This window comes from Grampus griseus, assembly GCF_964374135.1.
Source record: "Grampus griseus genome assembly, chromosome: 1".
NCBI classification, from domain to species: domain Eukaryota; kingdom Metazoa; phylum Chordata; class Mammalia; order Artiodactyla; family Delphinidae; genus Grampus; species Grampus griseus.
In genome coordinates, this window is record NC_139017.1 from 37,721,248 (window position 1) to 37,745,026 (window position 23,779).

At 35.6% G+C, this 23,779-nt stretch overlaps 1 protein-coding gene across 1 annotated transcript in view; it reads left to right on the forward strand.

Moving 5' to 3' along the window:
* Nucleotides 1–23,779, forward strand: part of HMCN1 (hemicentin 1) — a gene marked incomplete at its 5' end in the record, with an annotated part of 521,222 nt that overhangs the window by 333,864 nt on the left and 163,579 nt on the right. The window contains 7 exons of the mRNA XM_082648266.1: nt 86–253; nt 4,433–4,546; nt 5,098–5,184; nt 13,433–13,624; nt 17,148–17,321; nt 18,608–18,721; nt 19,562–19,707. Coding sequence (XP_082504392.1) covers nt 86–253; nt 4,433–4,546; nt 5,098–5,184; nt 13,433–13,624; nt 17,148–17,321; nt 18,608–18,721; nt 19,562–19,707 — 995 coding nt within the window. The remainder of the gene's footprint in view (nt 1–85; nt 254–4,432; nt 4,547–5,097; nt 5,185–13,432; nt 13,625–17,147; nt 17,322–18,607; nt 18,722–19,561; nt 19,708–23,779) is intronic.

Sequence of the window (23,779 nt, forward strand, 5' to 3'; positions counted from 1 at the left end):
AAGAATAAGCTGTTTAGAATTTGGTGTTTGTTACATACTAACCACCCTCCTTTCCATTTCTTGTTTGTTTTGTTTTGTCTTACAGCCCCTCCAAGCATCATAGGAAACCACAGGACACCTGAAAATATCAGTGTGGTGGAAAAAAACTCAGTGTCCCTAACTTGTGAAGCTTCAGGAATTCCCCTGCCTTCAATTACCTGGCTTAAAGATGGGTGTCCTGTCAACTTCAGCAGTTCTCTGAGAATTCTCTCAGGTATTAGAAATTCTTGTAGCCTGGTAACCTGATTAGCTTCCTGTGGCCACAGTTTCTCCTTAATTTCTCATAACTCCATGTCTTCTTTTTTTCTTTATGATCTAGCTGCTTACTATAATCCCCACTGATCATATTAAGAAAAAATTTTAGGACATCAGAAGCTATATGACAATGGGGAAAATCTCTAAATATCTCTATATCCTTTTGACAAAGAAATCTTTGCACTCGCTTATTACTTAAATCATGGGGATGTCAGAGCATTCATGCTGGAATGAGTACCAGCCAATCTGAAAAGTGAAAAATGAAAAGAAATACTTGAAGCCAGAGCCTAGAGTGAATAATGTTATATAACGATTTCTATAACCACGAGTTTAAATTTTTTCACAACTCTAATCTGAGTGAGATTTATATTTCCAAGATGGAATAGTTTTAAGTGAGCTAAGATTTTATCATTATTGTAAAAAAGATATTCCTCTTATTCCTTATCTAATTATGTAGGAAAATCTATTAGCTTATTCTTTATGGATCAGTGTAAGTGTCGAGAGAGGTGTCTTGGGGCATGCCACAGGAATCTGCACTTGGCCCCTTTCAGTAATAATTTGGGTACAGACTAAGAAAATAATCTTGCCAAGTTGATGGGTAATAAAAAGCTTGGATATTTAGAGGAATACCTAATGTGTTGAATGAAGGCATCCGAATTCAAACACACCTCACTCTGGAACTTTTGAATTGAACCTAACAAAAGGAAAATTAAGTAAACTCCTGCACTCACATTCAGAAACCAATGGTGAAAATTAGGGTGAGATATAGCTTCAGAATTCTTCTTATGAAAAGATCTCTGAATTGCTTTGGGTATTGAGTATGCATTAACAATATAATGTGTTTATCATGAAAACAGATGCAATGTTTTGCCACATGAATAAAATATATTTTCACCAATAAAACAGGTAAAACACCAGTTGTATTGTGGATTTAACTTACTCATTAGGAAGACTAGAAGAAGGATTTATTGACAGTATTTTCGAAGGAGGATAACCATGATGGCAAATGATTGCAAAGTAAACTATACGTCCAATTCTATTTAACCTGAAAAAATAAACCTTGTGTAACTCATGACAACGTAGTGAAAATTACATTTAAATACTTGAAGAGCCATGGCTTAGAAAAGATGATGTTGGTTCCGTCTAGTGCCAAGTAATACCAGTGTATGGAAAATTCTAGGGACAGATTGCAGTCTGAATACAAACAACTTTAAAAAATATTTCTATTGTTGAAAGTCCAGATGAGCTATTTTAGGAGGTAACAAGCTCCTTGCCCCTAAATTTGTTCAAAGTTTAAATTCTCACTTTTGAAGGCTTTTTCAGAAAAGATACTTTCCTAGTATTTGAATTAGGTCTAAATAGCCTAAGGTCCTTCTGTTTCTTCAAGATCTTGGTCTATAAATGATAGCGGCTTAATGAGGAATATATATTGCTATAATTATTATATCTATTGCCTATAATACTAGATTTATAACCTCAGGCAAGTTTCTTAACTTTGCTAACTTCAGTTCTTCACTTGTAAAGTGAGGATACTAGTGGCATTTGCCTCTTAGGGGGTTTTGTAAAGATGAGTTAGTATGTGTAAAGCAGCTAACACAGTGCCTGCTTATATCCTAAGCATCCAATACATGTTTGTTATTATTTGCCATAGACAACCTGGTAAAAGATTTGGGTTTCCCTATCCTAGGAGACTTTCCTATGTCCTATAATGCTGTCATTTTTGAAGGACTGCCTGCCTCTGTTGATCTTAAGGAGTGCATACTGATGGCAAAGATTTCATTGCAGTTTGGTTACCAGAAACCTGAACACATTATCTTCTTCTCTTATAGTCATCCTTATATTATTGTTTTTTTTTTAATTCTCAATTGCTGAAAAAGTAGGAACTCTTTTTAAACATAATAACTACATCAGCGTTCCTGGAAATGAAAAAGGCAAGATAAAATTAGGTACTCTGGCTTATTATAGATCCACAGGGGTAGTGTTTTGGTTTTATTGTATAGCTTTGTTTTGTTTGACTAGCAGCTGGAGATCCCTGAGCAAACACATTAAACGTACTTCACCTTGTGGCGCTGCCAGAAGAGTCATTCAGTTTTACAGTCTGAACATGTGTGTTGTGCAATCGATGACTGAGAATCAGATGAATGGCGTATGACTCGCTTGTTCCTTGATCGGCTGCACATTTCTGTTTCATTAAGATTAGTCCTCCTGAGACATTAAGTCAGGCTTTTCTGAAAGAAGTACTTTGTTGAAGGTCCTATCATTGTTATGAAGTTATCTGCCAAGAACAGATAGCTGCTATAAAAATTTAATAGGTACGAGAAATGTCTCCATCTAAGTATAATTTACTGTCCAACCCTTTTTTGTCTTTCACTGCAGTAAGGGAGAGGACCAGGAAACAAAGAGAAAGGAAAGATCATGAGATTTATGAGGTTGAGGTTTGCAGAGCCAGCAATGACTCATAAACGTTGTATTTTTTTAATATCTCTCAACTGGAATCATATTATGGTCTCACTAATCTGAAGTAGCAGTGAGTGCTTTTGAATGCTTTACTAATTAACATAAGTTTTTTGACATGTTTAGGGAATTTCTGTATTCAACTTTGCTTACTTAAATTCAACTGGGGAAAAAGACTGAGTTTAGATAATCAGTTTTGTCTGTCTAAATAAGATATTACTAAGTTCACCTTTCATTGGTTTGAGGATGAGTAGGTTGCTTATAGGAAAAGGTCAATGAGGGCTTGTGTTTATAAAAACATAAAGCAGTTGGAAACTCCTGATAAATTCAGATCCAGGTGAATATTTACATGAAAATTTTATGTTTAACCATTTCAATGTTTTTAGTTCAAATTCAAGGTACTAAGCAAAAATACACCGAGTGGAAAATTATTACAAAACCTAAGAAATGATTTACACTTTTTTTTAAACATCTTTATTAGAGTATAATTGCTTTACAATGGTGTGTTAGTTTCTGCTGTATAACAAAGTGAATCAGCTATATATATATATATATATATATATCTCCCCATATCCCCTCCCTCTTGTGTCTCCCACCCTCCCTATCCCACCCTCTAGGTGGACACAAAGCACACAAAGTGTACATATGTCCATGCCACTCTCTCACTTCGTCCCACCTTACCCTTCCCCCTCCCCGTGTCCTCAAGGACTCTACTCTCTCAGTGTGTCTCTTTGCTCTCTGCCAGCTTTGTTTCAGTCTCACCTGCTGGCTCCTCTTCCTTGGTCCTTAATAGGAGTTTTCCTCCAAATTACACCCTTCAGCATATCAGTTTCATTCCCAGTCTACCAGAATCTTTCTTCATTACATAGAAGTTCAAAATATAAAGAGGAACAAAATCAGAGTCGTGCTAATGAACAAAGTGACCCTCATGAACTTTGATATAAATAGTTCTAGAATTCCATGAAACTCAATTGAAAACTCGTAGTCAGTCTTCATGGTTTCATTCATCCCTTGTATATTGATGTCATCCGAATCTGGGTAGTTGGTGTGGTCCTCTTTCTAACGTTCCCATTTCACGTGTTCCACTGCAAACTGGGAATCTTTTCGTAAACATCCTGTCACGGTTGTTTTTCTAAAGCACGAATCAGAGCATGACTTTTTTGTTTATGTACTTCCATAGCCTTTAGTGAACACAATAAAGTCTAAATTCCTTAGCATAGCATTCGAAGGCCCACAGAATCTGGTCATACTCCAACTAGTCTCATCTCTCACTGTTTTCTCCACCTGTTCTGTTTCAGGTGCCACACCTCTCATCTACTTTCTACCTCTAGATCCTCATTCATACTCTGCCTACAGCGGTGTCTCTTAACTCCTCTCTGTGTTAAAGAATACTTACCTTTCAAGATTATGTTCAAACAGTACCTCTGTGAAACTCCATTTCTTACTTGCTGTCACCTAGGTTTGTATTAACTTTTTTTATCCATTAAATCAGACATTTCTTCTGAATTATCTATTCTGCTTCATATAGCCTTCAAACATGTGATATTTTTTAAAAGCTTGACATAAATGCATTTTAAAGGCCTTTGAAGTGAATTGATTACATTTTCCCAAAATTCAGCACTACACGGCTAACTTGTAAAGTTACAGATTTCTTTTTGCGTCATCTGGTGGTTTGCTTCTCCAGGAGGAAGGACTCTGCGGTTGATGCAGACTAGAATGGAAGATGCTGGCCAGTACACTTGTGTTGTAAGGAATGCAGCTGGTGAAGAAAGAAAAACCTTTGGGCTTTCAGTATTAGGTATTTATATAACTTATAATATCTAGACAAAATAAAATGGTCTTAAATACATTCTGGAAGCAGAGTTAAAATTTATCTGCAGCTTGAACTTACATTTGTGTATTCTTTGGCCCCTGGACTGTCACTCTTGGCAAGAATTCAATGTTAGAATGGTTTGTACGTAATCAGTTGGATTAAAATGGCTGAAATGCCATGTCTTATCAGTTCACCATTGTTCAACAATGTTCTAAGACTCTAATAACTTATTTAATGTGAGTGCTTATCAGAGTTATGGAGGGAGAAATGTGTCTAATAGATTTTGTTACTCTTTGACTTGTTGACATATTTATGATTTACATACAATAAAATTCATTATAATTGAATTTATGACATATAACTTTATAGTATATCTTAGAATTGATCAAACAATATAACATTCTAGTAAACAAATAATAATGAGAATTTGGAGGGATTGTTTTAAAGGGTACAGCCTAATAAAAAATATGAAAATAGATGCCTATAAATAACCATTCTGCTGTTAGAACTTACTTTTTCTGTCTTTTTTTTTTTAGTACCACCTCACATTGTGGGTGAAAACACATTTGAAGATGTGAAGGTAAAAGAGAAACAGAGTGTTGCATTGACTTGTGAAGTGACAGGTAAGGGTCTCAGCTCTTGCATTTCTGCTCAACTCACTGGTTATTCATTGCCTCCACTTATCTCTTAGTTGAGAAAAATCAAGCATTTGACCTTGAATTCTAGCCCAATATAGATGGAAGAAGTATAGGAGGAAACCTTTCAGATTCTGTGGAGATAAAAAGGAAATTCCTACACTGAAAAAAGGAAGGAAGGAAGGAGAGAGGGAGTAGGGGAGGAAGGAAAGCAAGGAAGAGAGAGAGACAGAAAAAGACACATTAGTCTTTTCTTTCAACTCAATAAATGATTCTTTTTTTTAATCCTATTCCTATTTGTGGGTAAGATTTCCTGTCCCACCTCCTCTTATTTTTTCTTTCCTTCCCTATGTTTGTACCTTCCTTTCCTTTTTATTGTTTTCTTAAATTTTATTTCAAAGAAATAGGAATTTTGGTGAAAGTATAGCATCACTGATAGTGGGAATTACCCAAGATCAACACTGTCACCTTTTGTAAGCATGTTTGCATATTACCAAGGAAATGGAAAAGAGTAAAAATAAAAGTGAAAATTCTAAACCCAATTTCACCGGCTTTACCAGTGAATCATTGTGTTGCATGTAATAAAAATCAACAGATCTCTAAGAGAATGTGTTCAAGACTGTCTTTTTAGTAAAGGCACAGCCTTGCAGTTTTAATGGAACGACTAGAGCAGCCCATACTTTTTATAGAAAGCAAGTGTTTTAAGGAAGATTCAATTAATTTCTTATTTCATTGTCTACATGCCTTGCATGAGCAATACATTTAAGTAAGCAAGGAAATATTTTCATTTTAAGAAAGACAGATATAAAAAGTGTCACATATACTATTACTTAACCTGTTTTCTTTTTTTCTTGCAATGATGTGGTAACAACTATTGCATAGAGAACAGCTGCCTAAATTTTGTAGTATCCCCATCTTGAGCCTTCCAGTTTGTTTTTTTTAACGTTGACGTTTGGTTTTTTAAGATACTTCTTTTTTATTCTTTCTTTCAGTTTCATTGAGATATAATTGACATATAATATTGCATAAGTTTAAGGTGATTATACACACACACACATACACACACACTCACACACACACACAAAATGATCACCACATGTTTAGCTAACATCCATCACTGCACATAGCTACACAACTTTTTTTCTTGTAATTAGAACTTTTAAGATCTACTCTCTTAGCAGCTTTCAGTTATACAGTATGGTATTGTTAACTGTAATCACAATTATCATCTTATAACTGGAACTTTGTGCCTTCCGACCACCGTCACTCATTGCCCCACCTCTAACCTCCTACCTCTATAACCACTAATGGGTTCTCAGTTTCTATGAGTTTGGTTTTATTAGATTTCACATATAAGTGAGAACATACAGTATGTCTTTCTCTGTCTGACTTATTTCCCTTAGTATAATGTCCTCGAGGTTTATCTGTGTTGTCAAAAATGATAGGATTTCCTTCTTTTTTCGTGGCTGGATAATATTAAATTATATATATATAGTAAATAATATTAGTATTATATATTGTATAGTAATATTTAGTATTTAACAATAATATTAAATTATATGTATAATTTTATATATGTCACATTTTCTTTATCCAGTTATCTATCTATGGACACATAGGCTGTTTCCATGTCTTGGCTATTGTGAATAATGCTGCAGTGAACGTGGGAGTGCAGATGTCTCTTTGAGATAGTGATTTTGTTTTCTTCGGATATATGCCTAGAAGTAGAATTGCTACACATATGATAGTTCTATTTTTAGTTTTTTGAGCAACCTTGATACTGTTTTCCACAGGGGCTATACCAATTTACATTCCCTCCAAAGGTTCACAGGGGTTCCCTTTTTTCCACATCCTCATCAACACTTGTCATTTCCTGTATTTTTGATAATAGCTGTTCTAACAGGTGTAAGGTGATATCTCATTGTGGTTTTGATTTGCATTTCCTGGATGATTAGTGGTGCTGAACAGCTTGTCTTGTACCTGTCAGCCATTTGAATATCTTCTTTGGAAAAATGTCTATTCAGGTCCTTTGCCATTTTTTTAATTGAGTCCTCTGTGTGTGTGTGTGTGTGTGTGTGTGTTTGCTATTGAGTTATATGCATTCCTTACATATTTTGGATATTAACCCCCTTATCAGATAGTGCTTTGAAAATATTTTTTCCCACTTTGTAGGTTGCCATTTAATTTTGTTGATGTCTTCTTTTGCTGTATAGAGCTTTTTAGTTGATGTAGGCCCATTTGTTTTTGCTTTTGTTGCATATGCTTTTGGTATCATATCACAGAAATCATTGCCAAGACCAATATCAAGGAGCTGTGTACCTATGTTTTCTTTTTTAATTTCAGCTGCTTTTTAAAAAATTTTTATTATTTTATTTATTTTTTAATGTTTATTTATTTTTAATTTGTTTTTATTTTTTAATTTTATTTTTGGTTGCATTGGGTCTTCATTTGTGTGCAGGCTTTCTCTAGTTGTGTCGAGTGGGAGCTTCTCTTGTTGCAGAGCACAGGCTCTAGGTGCTCAGGCTTCAGTAGTTGTGGCATGCAGGCTCAGTAGTTGTGGTTCATGGGCTCTAGAACGCTGGCTCAGTAGTTGTGGCTCATGAGCTTAGCAGCTCTGCAGCATGTAGGATCTTCCCGGACCAGGGATCGAACCCATGTCCCCTGCATTGGCAGGCGGATTCTTAACCACTGCGTCACCAGGGAAGTCCCTGTCCCTCTGTTTTCTTTCAGGAGTTTTATGGTTTCAGGTCTTACATTTAAGCCTTTGATACATTTCAAGTTAATTTTTATGAGTGGTGTAAGACGCGGGCCTAGTTTCCTTCTTTTGCATGTGAATATCCAGTTTTCCCACTGCCATTTACTGAAGAGACTCTTTTTCCAATGAGTATTCTTGACCCTCTTTACTAATATTAGTTGATCGTATATGCACGGCTTTATTTCTGTGCTTATGATTCTGTTCCATTGGTATATGTGTCTATTTTATGGCAGTACCTTACTGTTTTGATTACTGTAGCTTTGTAATGTAGTTTGAAGTCAGGACGTATGATGCCCCTAGCTCTTCTTTCTCAGGATTGACTTGGCTATTCAGTGTCTTTTGTGATTCCACACAAATTTTAAGATTTTTTTTTTCCATTTCTGTAAAAAAATGCCATTGGAATCTTCATAGAGATTGCACTGAACCTATAAATAGCTTTGGGTAATATGGACATTTTAACAATATTAATTCTTTCAGTCCATGAACACAAGATGTCTTTCTGTTTATTTGTGTCTTCTTTTATTTATTTCATCAATGTTTTATAGTTTTCAATGTAGAGATCTTTCACCTCCTTTGTTAGATTTATTCCTAAGTTTTTGTTTTTGTTTTTGATGCTATCGTAAATGAGATGTTTCTTTAATTTCTTTTTCAGATCATTTGTTGTTAGTGTATAAAAATGTAGTGATTTTTTTAATGTTGATTTTGTATCTGAAACTTTATTGAATTTGTTGATTAAAGCAAACAGTTTTTGGGTGGAGTCTTTAGGACTTTATATAAATAATCATGTCATCTACAAATAGAACTTTACTTCTTCCTTTCCAATTCTGATGCCTTTTATTTCTTTTTCTTGCCTGATTGGCTAGGACTTCCAATAAAGTGTTGAATAGGAATGATGAGAGTGGGCACCCTCATCTTGTTCTTGATCTTAAAAAACTTTCAGTCTTTCAGTACTCAGTATGATGTTAGCTGCAGATTTGTCATATGGCCTTTATTATGTTGAGGAATGTTCCTTCTATGTACAATTTGTTGAGATTTTTTATCATAAATAGATGTTGAATTTGGTCAGGTGCTTCTCTGCATCTATTGAGATGAGCATATGATTTTTATCTTTCATTCTATTGATATAATGTATTATATTGATTTGTGTATCTTGAACCATCCTTGCATCCCAGAGATGAATACCATTTGATCATGGTGTATGATCCTTTTAATTTGATGCTGAATTCAGTTTTCTAGTATTTTCTGAGAATTTTGTATTTATATTCATCAGGAATGTTGGCCTGTAGTTTTCTTTTCTTGTGGTGTCCTTACCTAACTTGGGTGTCAGGGTAATGCTGGCCTTGTAAAATGAGTTTGGGAATGTTCCCTCATCAGTTTTTTGAAAGAGTTTGAGAAGACTTGATATTAATTCTTTTTTAAACATTTGGTAAAATTTATCACTGAAACCATCTGGTCCTAGATTTTCCTTGTTGGGAGGTTTTGACTTCTGGTTTAATCTACTTACTAGTAATTGGTCCGTTCAGATTTTCTTTTTCTTCATGATGTAGTCTTGACAGGTTGTATATTTCTAGGAATTTACCCATTTCTCCTAGGCTGTAGTTGTTGAGCGTAGTCTCTTATGATTCTTTGTATTTCTGTGGTATCAGTTGTAATGTCTCCTCTTTCATTTATAATCTTATTTATTTGGGTTCTCTCTTTTTTTTCCTTAGTCTAATGTTTTGTCAATTTTATCTTTTCAAAGAACCAATACTTAGTTTTATTAATCTTTTCTATTGTTTCCTTGTACTCTATTTCATTTATTTCTGCTCTAATTTTTATTATTCTCTTCCTTCTGCTAATTTTGGACTTAGTCTGTTTTTTTCCTAGTTCCTTGAGGTGTACTGTTAGATTTTTTTTTAGAGATCTTATTTCTTCTGTGATGTATGCATTTATCAGTATAAATGTTCCTCTTAAAACTGCCTATGCTCTATCCCTTAAGTTTTGGTGTGTTGTGTTTCCATTTTCATTTGTCTCAAGAAATTTTTTTTTCCCTTTTGATATCTTCTTTGATACATTGGTTGTTCAACAGTATGTTGTTTAATTTCCATTCATTTGTGTATTTTCCAGCTTTCTTCCTGTTATTGATTTCTCATTTCATATCATTGTGGTCATAAAAGACATTTGGTATGATTTCAATCACTTTAGATTTACTGAGATTTGTTTTGTGGTCTAACATATGAGCTATGCTAGAAAATGTTCTATGTGTGCTTGAAAAGAATGTGTATTCTACTTTTGTTGTACAGAATGCTCTGTATGTGTCTGTTAGGTATATTGGGTCTATGGTAATTTTCAAATCTCCGATTTGTTATTGATTCTCTGACTGGATGATCTATCCATTGTTGAGAGTGGGGTATTAAAGTCCCCAACTATTTTTTTTTTTTTTTTGTGGTACGCGGGCCTCTTACTGTTGTGGCCTCTCCTGTTGCAGAGCTCAGGCTCGGGACACGCAGGCTTAGCGGCCATGGCTCATGGGCCCAGCCGCTCCACGGCATGTGGGATCTTCCCGGACCAGGGCACGAACCCGTGTCCCCTGCATTGGCAGGTGGACTCTCAACCACTGCGCCATTAGGGAAGCCCCCCCCCCCGCAACTATTATTTTATTGCTGCTTATTTCTTCTTTTATCTCTGTTAGTATTTGCTTTATATATTTAGGTGCTCCAATATTGGGTGCATAAATATTTACAGTTATTATGTCTTTCTGATGGACTGACCCCTTTTTCATTGTCTCTTGCCTCTTTTGACCAATTTTAGCTTAAGGTCTAGGCTGATATAAGTATAGCTGCCCCAGCTTTCTTTTGGTTACCATGTTCTTGACATATCTTTTTATATCCTTCTACTCTCAGTTCACATGTACCTCTAAAGCTAAAGTGAGTCTCTTGTAGGCAACATACTGTTGGATCTTGATTTTTTTTCTTCATTTAGCTATTCTATGTCTTTTGATTGGAAAATTTAATCCATTACATCTAAAGTAATTATTGATAGGTAAGGACTTACTATCTCCATTTTATTGGGGTTTTTTTAATTGTTTTGTAGATCCTTTCTTCCTTGCTTCTTATCCTTCTCTTCTTTTGTCATTTGATGACTTTCTTAGCAATATGCTTTGAGTGCTTTATCATAACTTTTTGTGTAGCTATTAAAGATTCTTTTCCTTTGTGGTTAACAGAGGCTTACATAAGATATATGTAGAACATCCTATTTTAAACTAATAATAACTTAACTTTGATAGCATACATAAACTTCACTTTTACTTCTCTTCCTCTCACATCTTAGGTTATTAATGTTACAATTTACATGTTTTTTATTTTGTGTATCTAATAACAAATTATAGATACAGCTATTTTTTAAATGTTTGTTTTTTAAATTTTAAAAGTGAGTTACGTATCACCATTACAGTATTAGAGAATATGACTTTGACTACATATTTACCATTACCAGTGAGTTTTGCACATACATTTATGTGGTTTTACGATGATAATTAGCATCCTTTTATTTCTACTTGAGAATGCCATTTTGAATTTCTTGTAAAACAGGTCTGGTGTGTTTTTTCGTTTTTGTTTGTTTCCCTCAGCTATTACTTGTCTGGGAAAATCTTTATCTGTCATTTCATATTTTGGCAGCTATAGTATTCTTGGTGGACAGGCTTTTTTTTCAATATTTAGAACGTTTTATGCCATTCTCTCCTAGCCTTCTAAGTTTCTTATGAGAAATCTGCCTATACTTTTATGGGGGGTTCCCTTGTATGTGATGTGTTGCTTTCTTCTTACTACATTCAAAATTTAGTTATAATGTGTTTCAGTGTAGCCCTTTTTTAGTTCAATCTATTTGGGATCTTTTGTGCCTCATGAGTCTGGATGTCCGTTTGGGGAGTTTTCAGACATTATCACTTTAAATATACTTTCTGTTCCTTTCTCATTCTCCTCTCCTGGGATTTCCATAATGTGTATATTGTTTTTGTAATGGTATCTCATAACTCCTGTAGGCTTTCTTCACTTTTCATTCTTTTTTCATTTTGATCCTCTGACTGGATAATTTCAAATGAACTATATTCTAGTTTACTGATTCTTTTGCTTGGTCAGCTCTGAAGTTGAAGCTCTCTTTTGAATTCTTTAGTTCAGTCATTCTATTCTTTAGCTCTAGTATTCATTTGTTTGATTGTGGATTTTTTATGATTTCTATTTCTTTGTTGAAGTTCTCATTTTGTTCATGCATTGTTTTCTTCATTTTGTTTACTAAACTTGATTAAGAGTATTATTCTGATTTCACAGTTCATAGATCTCCATTTTTTAGGGTCAGTTATTGAGTTATTGGAGCTTTATTAGTTTCCTGTGAGGTATCATGTTTACCTGATTCCTTGTATTGGTATCTGCACACTTGAGTAAAGGGTCTCTGATTCCAGACTTTACAGGTTTGCTTCAGCAGAGATTGTCCTTCACCGTTCAACTCAACTTCGGATTCTGGATGGGTCAGCTGGTAGCATCCTTGGGCAGGTGGGGTTTTCTCTCAGGGTCTCTATTTGGGTGAGGCCACTGCCTCTTCCTTAGATGTGAGGTCGGGACGGGGGGTGCCATTGGCTGGGAACAGTTGGTTAGGACTAATGATTTGGTTTCCTGCCCAAGTGCAACTGTAGAATAGGCCTGAGTTACCTGGATTCTCTGGTCATACTTCCTAGTTGGATAGGACTGTGTGCTATACTCAGCAGTTGAGTAGGCCTGTGAATTTGCTTTCCTGCCCAGGCAGGGCCATAGAACAAGCTCCATGGCCGATACAGTTGTGCCTTAATATGATATCATCCTAATCTTCTTTCCTAACAGAACGTGTTTTTATAGTTTTAAATTTTCAAAAACAAAATGTTTGAGCAATTTAAAACTTAATATTTAACAAAAGTCCCATGAAAAATATGAAAGATCTTTTTTCTCTAGGCTATAAATATTAAAGGAATAATTAATAGATATTTCTATCTTTCTACCTATCTATATATCTATGCTAGAATCCTGGCATACATATCTGCTTGTTGAATTGTTTAATTAAAGTTTTTTTTTCCTTTTTATACAGCTTTCCCTCAAAAATAAAAATCTTCTTTAAAAATTTAATATGAATGCAAAGGTATTCATGAGTAATAATTTTAGTAAACATGTATACTCCATTATTTTTTAAGTGTATTTTACTATGAAAATATTTAATTGTAATAGCCTAAGGTATGGTATAAATTTAGTTAAACACAGAGACTAACATAACTCTTTCACTTATAGATTTTTAAAATCATAGCATGATTATTATTATAAATTCAGTTATGTTTGCAAATTTATTTTAAAATGCATGGCTACTGCATTGTTTCAGAAGTGGAATATTTTAAAAGGGAAATGAATAAAAATGCATCCTTTTAGTTACCAACTGTAGACATGTGATTATTAGCCAACTCTCAGAAATGACTTTTTGTTGTAGGGAATCCAGTGCCAGAAATTACATGGCAGAAAGATGGGCAGTTCCTCAAAGAAGATGACACCCATCATCTTATGTCTGGTGGCCGTTTTCTTCAGATTACCAATGCCCAAGTGTCACACACTGGAAGATATACATGTTTGGCTTCTAATACAGCTGGTGACAAGAGCAGAAGTTTCAGTCTTAATGTGTTGGGTAGGTATAAGCATTGCTGCAAATCTTGAAGAATCAGCCATGGCAATAGGCCAAATTCTCTTCTTTTTCTGTTTACTTAATATTTCTACCATAGAATTTCATTATTTCAGAAGGACCAGTGCTTGTGTACATTTGCTGGTTTTCTTTTATTAATTCATACATTCATTCATTGCATTTGGCATACCTACTATATTCCAGGTACTGTGTTTTGTGTGAAGTACAACTATGAACAAGATAGATATTAAATAAGCAGTAGTAAAGGAAAAATAAATACTGGTCAAAAAGAAGCAGGTCAACAGTGAAAGAGGATCACCGTGAGATGTTTTATCATTTCTTTGTGGGACTCTGCCATTATTGGTAATTGCCCATACTGAAATCTCTGTTGGTAACTATGATGAAGGAGAGGAGATGCAGACAAGCTCACCAAAACTGTATGCTTGCTCATGAGCGATAGTGACTTAACACAGTCCCTTGGGAGGTTGAAGGGGTCAAACAAAACAAAACATCATTAAAATGATTTTATTTTAGAAGTGTGCTTTCCTCTGTCTTAAAACACATTTCCCCTCCTTCCCGTTGCCACCTTATGTAGCAGTATTGTGAGCAGAACATCTGCTCCTGCTGGGGTGAGCAACTACCGTAGATTTTCTTTTTCTTAACATAATATCCTGCTCATCTGTCTTTATGTGTGTTTATCTGTGTCATTTGCTAACTCACTGATCCCTAAAAAATCTTAAAGGAAGAAAGTTGACAGGTATTGCTGTGCAGTAAATTACCTGGACGTTGCAAATTTAGGTATTTTGCCATTTAATTAATAGTTATTTTTCCCAGATAAATCCCCTCCCCTTGAAATTAATATATAATGTGTAAATTCTATATTGTCAGTGATAAGCTGTGAAGATTCCTAGATTAAAATGTAGACTGCAACTACAAGTGTAGGTTTTAAATCTCACGTGGTTTCCTTCTGATTTAATACAGATTAGCTTGTACATTTGAATATCAAGCCCTTTGAGAGCAATAAAAACTACACCATGAAAAAATATGGAGTAGGAATGATGAAATAACTACACATTCAGTTTCTGCAGCATTAAAGTTATACTTATGTCTTGGAAATGATATTAAAATAGATTCCTAATTTCTGCTCACGTTAGAAATTTAAAATGCACCACCTAAATGTATTGTATTTGATTACTAATATCAAAACACATTTCATTCTACTTAAATAAACTGACCTATAATGCGATGCAAATTTTTGCAATTTTTTATTTGTTTGTATGTTTTGATAGTTATTGGCTAGACTGGGGGAATATGTAGTCCCATACGTAGAAACTCCCATAGAGGACACAGTCCTCAGGCAGCTTACAGTCTAATTGAGTAGAAGAGATATATAGGCCAGAAATGTTAAGTCAGAATACTGGATAATGTATTAATAAGTGTCAAATAAATCGTAAATATAAGTAATAACTACATAAAACTATAAACTCCCTAGGACAGAACCCTTTTTATCTTGAAAAGGATATAGCCCCAGCACCTAACATAGCAGTGAATAACAGATGCGTGGATAAGTAAGAATGAGAGTTCATGAGCCAGTTGTCTCCTAACACACCCGTCTTCCCTGCATGCCCATCAGCGAATGAAAGGCAAATGCCCTGCCCTGGATTTCTTCTCCTCTCCTGTAGCCCATTGCTTCTCTTAGAGCTCTATGTTCCTCATGCCTCCTTCCTCCTACCACTGACTCACCTCCCAGTACTGGCTCATGTCCACATCCTATCCCTGTCCTCTGGAAACCTAATTTAAAACTCTTTCTGGCTCCTTTCAGTAACTGAAATCTGACTTCCCAAGAGACATTAGCTCCCTGGGGACTCTCTCCAGTGGAGATCACTTATTCTTTACCCCAGGCATCTCAAGTCATGCTCTCTGACTATATTCCTTCCTCTGCCTCCTACCCGCTTCCTAGTTACTTATTTCTTATCATTTTCCCTCATTCATTGAAGATGAGGGATCTGAATTCAAGTCTTCTTTTCACCAACTTCATATAAAGTTGAGGCTGTTCAGGTGTGTGCACTGGCAATTTCCAGTCTACCAGCCATAATTCAGTGTCTTTACCCTTTCTTTTCCCAGAGGGTGTTATCCTTTTTGTTCACAGTTACTGCTTCTGCTTATGCCCTTGATCCTATATCTTCCCCCCTTCTTTGGTCTGCCAGTCATGCCCACCATCTGCCTTACCTTCAGCTTTACCTTCTGCTGTCTCCATCACTTCATATAGTCACTACTCCCTGTCTATACTTCTTGTCCCACTACATATGGGCTTCTGCCCACACCATTCTTGACACTGCTGTGGTGAAGACTACCCTGTTGTTAGATGCAACGAACATTGTTCAGTCCTTATCTTAACGTTTGGATATTATGTATCACTTTCTCCTGGACACTGCTCTTCCCCAGTTATCCTTGCACCCCTTTGGTTGCTCCCTTTCTCCCTCCTTTATGGACTCATACTTAATCTGTCTCTTAAACATTAGGTCCCCTCATGTTTTGTCCTTACTTCAGCGTTCATTTTACTCTAGATATTCTCATCAAGTAACAAAAACTTAATTCCCAGAGGTTTAATGATCATCTCTTAGCAACTGGAGACTTTTTAAAATCCATACCTGCAACGCTGATCCTTCTCCCAAGGTTCAGATTTCTATATACAGTTGCTTGTTGGACATTTCTACCTGGAATTCTCACAGGCACTTAAAATTCAAGATATTCAGACTGAACAAATCATCTTCCCCTCCTAAGTGAGCAAATCTTTCCATATTTTCTATTTATTTTGCTTCGTTGAAGTTTACCTAGGTTCGTTCCCAAGCAATAAAATTGGAAGTTATATTTGACGTTGGTTTCTTTACCCCTTAAATTCTATCATCAAATCCTGCCAATTGATGTCCTGAATTTTTCTTTAGTTGCTCCCCCCTCTTTATGCCTTTCTTCACTGCTCTAGTTCAGGCCCTCAGTATCTTTTATGGAACAGATGTACTTGTCTGTCTTTCCCCTGCTTCCAGCATTGACCCCCTTGAATCCATCCTCTATATATTTCCTGCTTGCCCCTCATTGTTTACACTACTCTGCTCCCAATATGCTCCCTCCTCCTAGTAGTCTCCCTTCTTTCACCTTCTGACCACCACCAGTCCTTTGAGGCTCAGTTTGAAATCTGCTCCATTAGGAGATCTCCCCTGATGAGAGTCCACACACCACCCCACACCTCAGATTGGATTGGATGCCATGCCCCCATATATCCTGCACCAAAATTCCCAGTATTGCCCATACTACGTTGTGTTATGATTCCTTTTTATGTGTCATCTCCTCCATTACTCTGTGAGCTTTTTGAGGTTCTCACTGCTTTTGTGTAGAATGAGGACACTAATCAATTGTTTCTGTAATTGTTAGGGAATGGAATTACACAAATAAGTACTATGGAAACTTAGAAATGTACAAATAAAGAAATTTCTGAATATATTTCTTTGATCAAGTTTTAAATCTTTTTCAGTATCTCCTACAATTGCTGGTGTTGATAGCGATGGCATCCCTGAAGATGTCACTGTTATCCTTAACAGCCCCACATCTTTGGTCTGTGAAGCTTATTCATATCCCCCAGCCACCATCACCTGGTTTAAGAATGGAACTCCTTTAGAATCCAACCGAAATATCCGTATTCTTCCAGGTAATTAGCTCACTTCAGATGCCCAAGTTGCATTTGTGCCATTTACTTTTACAGAAGAACAGAATCATTGACTATTTTTATAAAAATACTTAATGTTGTTGCTGGTATTGTACTATTGCTATCTTATTTTTTAGTATTTTGTATGTATGTTGTAATCTAAGTTATCTAAAATTACTTTTTGAAAGACCAGTAAAGTAAATAAAAGGCAAGTAAATAAATACTACAGTGTAATTAATTGCTCAAATATAACGTAGAATGCCAAAAAGAGTAGAAATTCACTTTTTGTTGAATTGACCCTTGAAGGTTAGTATTTAGATTGACAGAGTTTATTTATTCCTCTTTAATACCTGACAATATGTATGAAAACAGAAAGAATTTAAAAGTATGATCACTGGCTGTAAGAAATGTATAGAGATAATACATGTGAAAGTTAATTAACAACAGGAATCCATGAATAATCATGGGTTCTGAATAGTCATAGGTTATGATAAATGGGATAGTGACAAGTTTTATAAGAATTCAAAAGAAGGAATGGCCACCGTGGGCTGAAGCAGTCAGGAAATGCTTTGTCATAGACAGAACTTGAACCAAACCTTAAAGAAAGTTATAGAATTTTGTTAGTTGGAAATAAGTTAGGAGAGATCTCAGATCCTTCAGGGTGCCTAGTGTGGGAAAGTACGAAGGAGAATGGCATATCTATGTGCAAGTAATAATAAACAGACTCCTCACCTCCTTCTTGAGTGGAGACATTGTGTATACATGTGGGTATGGCAGGGAAGGGGGCAGGTAGGAGATAAGATCAGGAAGGAATATTGGAGTCATGTTTTAAATACCTGGATTTGAGAGTTTTGACTTTATACTTTAGTCAGTTGAGAACCACTGAAGATTTTTAGGAAGAAAGATACCATAATAAAAATGGTGTTTTAGCAAGATGAATCTCTACTGATACGCCAGGTAGATGAGAGGAAGAAGATGACAAAGGCAGAAGACCTATTTGTGAAGAGAGTAAAATAAGAACCTTAATTACAGTATGTGCAGAGAGGTAGGGGAGGGTCAGAGTGAGCACGAGAGTCATTACCACGGAGGACCATCGTGGACTTAGTGAATGTCTCCATCCAGCAAGTAATGCCCATCTGTATTGTAGTTTGCCTGTGTCAAATGTCTCTTACAGAATTATCATAGAGAAGAAGAAATGTGTTAATAGTAAGAACTAAAACCTGGTGGTTTGTGCAAACCCTGCTGCCACTGTGACTTCAGAGATTCTTTGGTGTTCCACTGCTTTTCAGGAGGTAGGACTCTGCAGATCCTAAATGCACAGGAGGACAGTGCTGGGAGATACTCTTGTGTAGCCACTAATGAGGCCGGAGAGATGATAAAGTACTATGAAGTGAAGGTCTACAGTAAGTCCCGAAAGAACACTATGTTCCTAGTTTTCTCCAGGTTTTCTAACTTTTTTAATTCTATTTTTCATTATGGGTTCATAATTATTTATATTCATCATTAAAGTTTATCGTTTACCCAGCTTGCTTCATTAAGATGGAAATTGAATTAAGCAACGTGCCCATGACTTCAGTTGCTTACAGATGTGAAAGCCCACTGAAAACTGCTCTCTTCAGCTTTTTGGAGAACTTGTCAGTGGCGCTTCCTTAAGTTTCTCTCTTTTTGTCTCAGGAATTACCCTCTTCTGAATTCTGCTGCATATAAGTACCTGCATGCACAAAACTCTTCCTTAAATATATATGCTGTATTCAACAGCCTACGATGAGTTTGTCATTGACTTTGGGCTAATCCACTGTACATTGACCTATTAAAAAAAAATTATGCTACCACTGATAGGTAATAAATTTTCAGAATTTTATTTTTAAAAAGGAAGAGCATCTTTTTTATTATCTTTTGTTCTTTGAATCATTCCCCTTAGTGACTAATAAAATGCATTCTATGGGTCATACTCAGACTGTGTCTGGGGACCCGGAACAACCTAAACTAACTTCTGTGAAGGACATTGGCAGTATTACAAATGGCAGTATTACAATGATGAGGAGAGAAAGGTAGTTTTCTTCACATTCTGTATATGAACACTGCCATTTCATAAGATGCTAACTTGGGTCCTTGATGAAAGGAGAGCATAGAAGATGCCTAAGTTATTTCCTTGTTTTCTTATTAAGTGATCCTCACTGTGTTCCATGTCATTCCATTTAAAAGAACTAATGTTTAATACTTTAATATTCGTGTTTATGCAGTTCCACCCATAATCAGTAAAAGAGACCTCCTGGGGCCAGGTGTTTCCCCCAAAGAAGTGAAGATCAAAGTAAACAACACCCTGACCTTGGAATGTGAAGCCTATGCAATTCCTTCTGCCTCTCTCAGCTGGTACAAGGATGGACAGGCCAGTCAAGTTTTTTCATTTGCTGATGTTTTTTTATAGACTAAAATGGCCAGTTAAATTAAAAAACAAAACACCCAGACACAGATAACTCAGAGAATCAATGTGACCTTAAAATTAGCACAATCCCATGCTCCTAGAGTATAAAACTGCAAAAAAATTGAACCGTGTTCAACAATTTTAGTATTATTTCATCACTCTAAAGTTTGAAGGACTGTTTTAATACACGTTAGCAATTGTCTTGGAAAATCCAGCCACCTTCCCACTGGGGAATGGTTTTTGTGCTCTGTGGTTTTTCAGAGTAAGTAAACTTTGTGGAGAAGAAACACAAAGACAGTAGCCAGATTAGAATGATAGGTATAACACAGGTGCTCAGTTTATTCAGAACTTTGTCTAAACACCTTTAACTCTTTTACAAAGGGTAACATTTTTAATGTTCCAAGATGGAAAAAATAAGCTCAATGTGATGATTAAGTGCTCAATACAATTAATTGGGGGCAATGAAGAACTTTCAATAAAAGACACATCCTTCAGTTACATAATCTGGCTTTCAGACCACACGCCCTTATTTCTCATTCAACTTATTTTCTAACATGCATGTTTTAAAAACATATGTGCTGGTGTTTTAAGACCAAAATAGATTTTTTTTAGCTGCTGTTAACACTCTGCTTAATACAGGTGTCACATAGCTAAGCTGATGTTTATCCTGTTTTACACATAATCAACCAAATGGTCAGTCAAATTCCAGTTGTAGACGTTCAGGTCAGAGTCATGATTTAAGATGCAGAAAGATATAACTTTATTATTTCAGATCACAGATGGATTTTGCAATCCTGGCAGCCAGGAAAAAAAATATCTCATAAAATAAGCAAATTTCATCTGGAAGCCATTGCAAAAGGAAAAATATGGAACTCCCACCATGTTCTGTTTACAGTTTCTTTTCTGACTACAAGCATACTTCATGGTACAATATCAACTCTATATGAGTTTGCATGGAAACAATTCCTTTCACCTTTCAAATTTTAATATTTTATTTTTAATTTTACCTAAAACCTTTTCATTCCTTGCATTTTATACCCATGCACACATATACACAAGCACATACACACATAAAAGTTGGGTAAAGTCTAGATTTGTACTAGGAATTAGGGCTGTTTTTTTAAAATTTCATAATGAGTAGTTAAATTAGTTTCACATCCAGACTGAAATTGATCCAATTATGATGCTTTAGTTAAATTGCTGAATTTTTCAAGATTTGGGATTGGTCCCCTAAAATGTGTACAAAAAATACTGGGTTTTGTTTATTTTCCATATCCTTTCTTCTGCTAGCTCATTTCTCAGATAAGCAACACTGAGTGAAACAGTGTTTTTGAGAAAAGCCACCAAAAATATTGGCAGCATTAACCACAATAAGTTTTGATAGAATCTATGTGTTTTGCTTATTCATGCTCTGAAGTTTTTCTTTGACATGGAAAGTTAAAGTTATACTATCTTTATATGTGATATAATGTTAATAATGATACATTGCGTCCCAAATTATTTATTGAGCACATAGTATTTGCTCATTATTTATTGAGCACATAGTATTTTAGGTGCAGGTGATACAGCTATGAAGGAAACAGACAAAAATCTCTGCTCATATGGAGTTTTGGGGGGAGCGGAAAACTAAACAAACAAGTAAAGCATACAGTATGCCAGATAAGGTAAATGTTATGAAGAAAATTCAGTCAGGAAGAATAGAGAGTGTGAAGGGTGTGATCTCTTACAATAGGGAATGCCTCACTGATAAGGTGATAGTTGAGCAGAAACTCACAGAAACTGAAGGAAGCAGACATAAGATATCTGAGAGGAAAATATTCTAGAGAGACTAGCAAGGGGCAAAGGCCCTGAGGCATTTGGCTGGAGTGCAGTGATCAGTGGGAACACAGAGAAAGGTGAGAGCTAGGGTTAAATCATACTGCTTGTAGATCAGTTGGCCTTATTCTGATGGAAAGCTTCTGGAAAATTTTGAACACAGGAGTGATGTGATCTGACTTAAGGCTTTAAAAAGATTATATTGGCTTCTTTACTAGTTGAAGAAGAAATGAATTTATTGCCATGGTCCAGGAGATAGATGGTGATTGCTTGGATGAAGGTGGTAGCAGGATGTGAGGGAAAGAGATGAGTCAAAGATGAGTCCAAGGTTTTGCATGAGATCACTAGAAGAGTGAGTTTAGGTAGAAAGAGAAGAGGTCCAAGAATCAAGCCCTGGGGTACTCCTACATTTAGAGGTTGTGGGGCAGAGAGTGATGTGTCCTAAAAGAAGGAAAGATAAGTTTTCAAAATAAAGACCAGTTAAACCGTGTTAAATCCCACTGATCAGGTAAAATAAAGACTGAGAATTGATCAGCAAATTTAGCAACATGGATGTCACTTGTCACGTGACCTTGACAACATCATTTTGGTCAAGTAGAGATGGTGAAAGCCTTATTGGAGGATTCAAGAAAAGATGGAAGGAAATGGAGACAGCAAAGGTAGAAAACTTTTTAAAGTCACTGCCTATAAAGCAGAATAGAAGAATGTGGAGTTAGGCTGCAGTGTAATGAGATTTTTTTTTTAATGCGGAAATTATACTGTTGTATACACATTGAAATCATCCAGTGGAAACAAAGCGATTGGTGATGACTCACATGAGAGAGGACACAGTTGCTGGAGGAATGTTCTTGAGTAGATCAGGGGATGTTCAGAATGGACAGAAACTGGTATTAACCAGTTTTTCCAGGGGAATAAAATAAAGGGAGAGGGGGCAAAAGAGTTGATTTTTTTAATAGAAGTTTGTACAAGGAGTGATTGCCATAATAGACCTTCTCTGGGTCAGGAGGAGAGTGAGTGATAGGGAAAAGATTGCAAGTTCAGTGAATTTTGGGTCCTCCCATGGGATCAAAAAATAATGGGAGTTGGGATTCTAGAGGAAAAGAGTTAGTAAGTTAAGAGGTGATGGTCAGAAGGTGAGAACTTGAAACTGAGATTCTGAAGAGATGTGATTATTGGTAATTATAAGTTCTAGGTATGACTCTTCCTATTGAGTGGCTGAGAGAGTGTTGGGGCAAAAAAAAATAAAAAGGAGGTCAAGGAGCTGAGAGCACAAAGCATTGGTGACTGTCTGTGTGGGTGTTGAAATCACCAAGAATTATGAGAAGAGTGTCATTGGAAGGAGTAACAGTGAGCCAGGAACTAAAATTTTCAAGGAATAAGAGGGAATTTAGTATATTCGGAAATGTTTAGAAGATGAGAAATGTCCTATTAAATGTTGGTAATGTTTTCAATAAAACATCATAATATAAATATATCTAGGTTAAATTTTCTCATTTATGAACTAATGATGTTTCTGAATGAGCAGTGGTGATTTTTAAATCAGGCTATGCTAATGCCTTCAATCTTTCATTATAAAACTCTAGCATTTGCTACAAAATAGTAAGAAAAGATACACTTTTTTACTACAATGTGGGATCAGCCGAAGTTATTTTTCTCCAACATGGATAAATGGATATGGCACCTAAGAACATTTTTCATCATAAATAATTTATAAATGCACCACTCAGAAGCACCGGGCATAGATGTAAACTATAGGAATTACAATTGTCAATAAATAAAGACATGATTACTCAAAAACAGCTTATTCAAAGTAAATTGTTATTGTCTTGAGTATTTCACTTAAATTTTTATTTTTACTTATTAAAGAATCATAAAAACTCTCAACTGCATGGTGCCCTAGAGGATTTACTGGAGTACTTTTTTTTTTTTTTTTTTGCACATTATTATTTATTTCCTTACATAAAACTGTTCTCTGGCTCAATTTCACTTTATCACAAACTACAGAAATAGGGTAAGTTTATAGGACTCAGTTATACATTTAACTCCTAGAGGATTATACTTTTTTTTTTAAAGCTGGTTTAATCTCAGGAGATCAAGTATAAATAATATAGAGGACCCCCAACCTGCTTATTCTTCCTAATATTGGGGTCCTATTTGGTATTATACTCCACATGATATATGTGGCAAATATCTGTTACCATTGAAAGCAAAGATAGCAGCT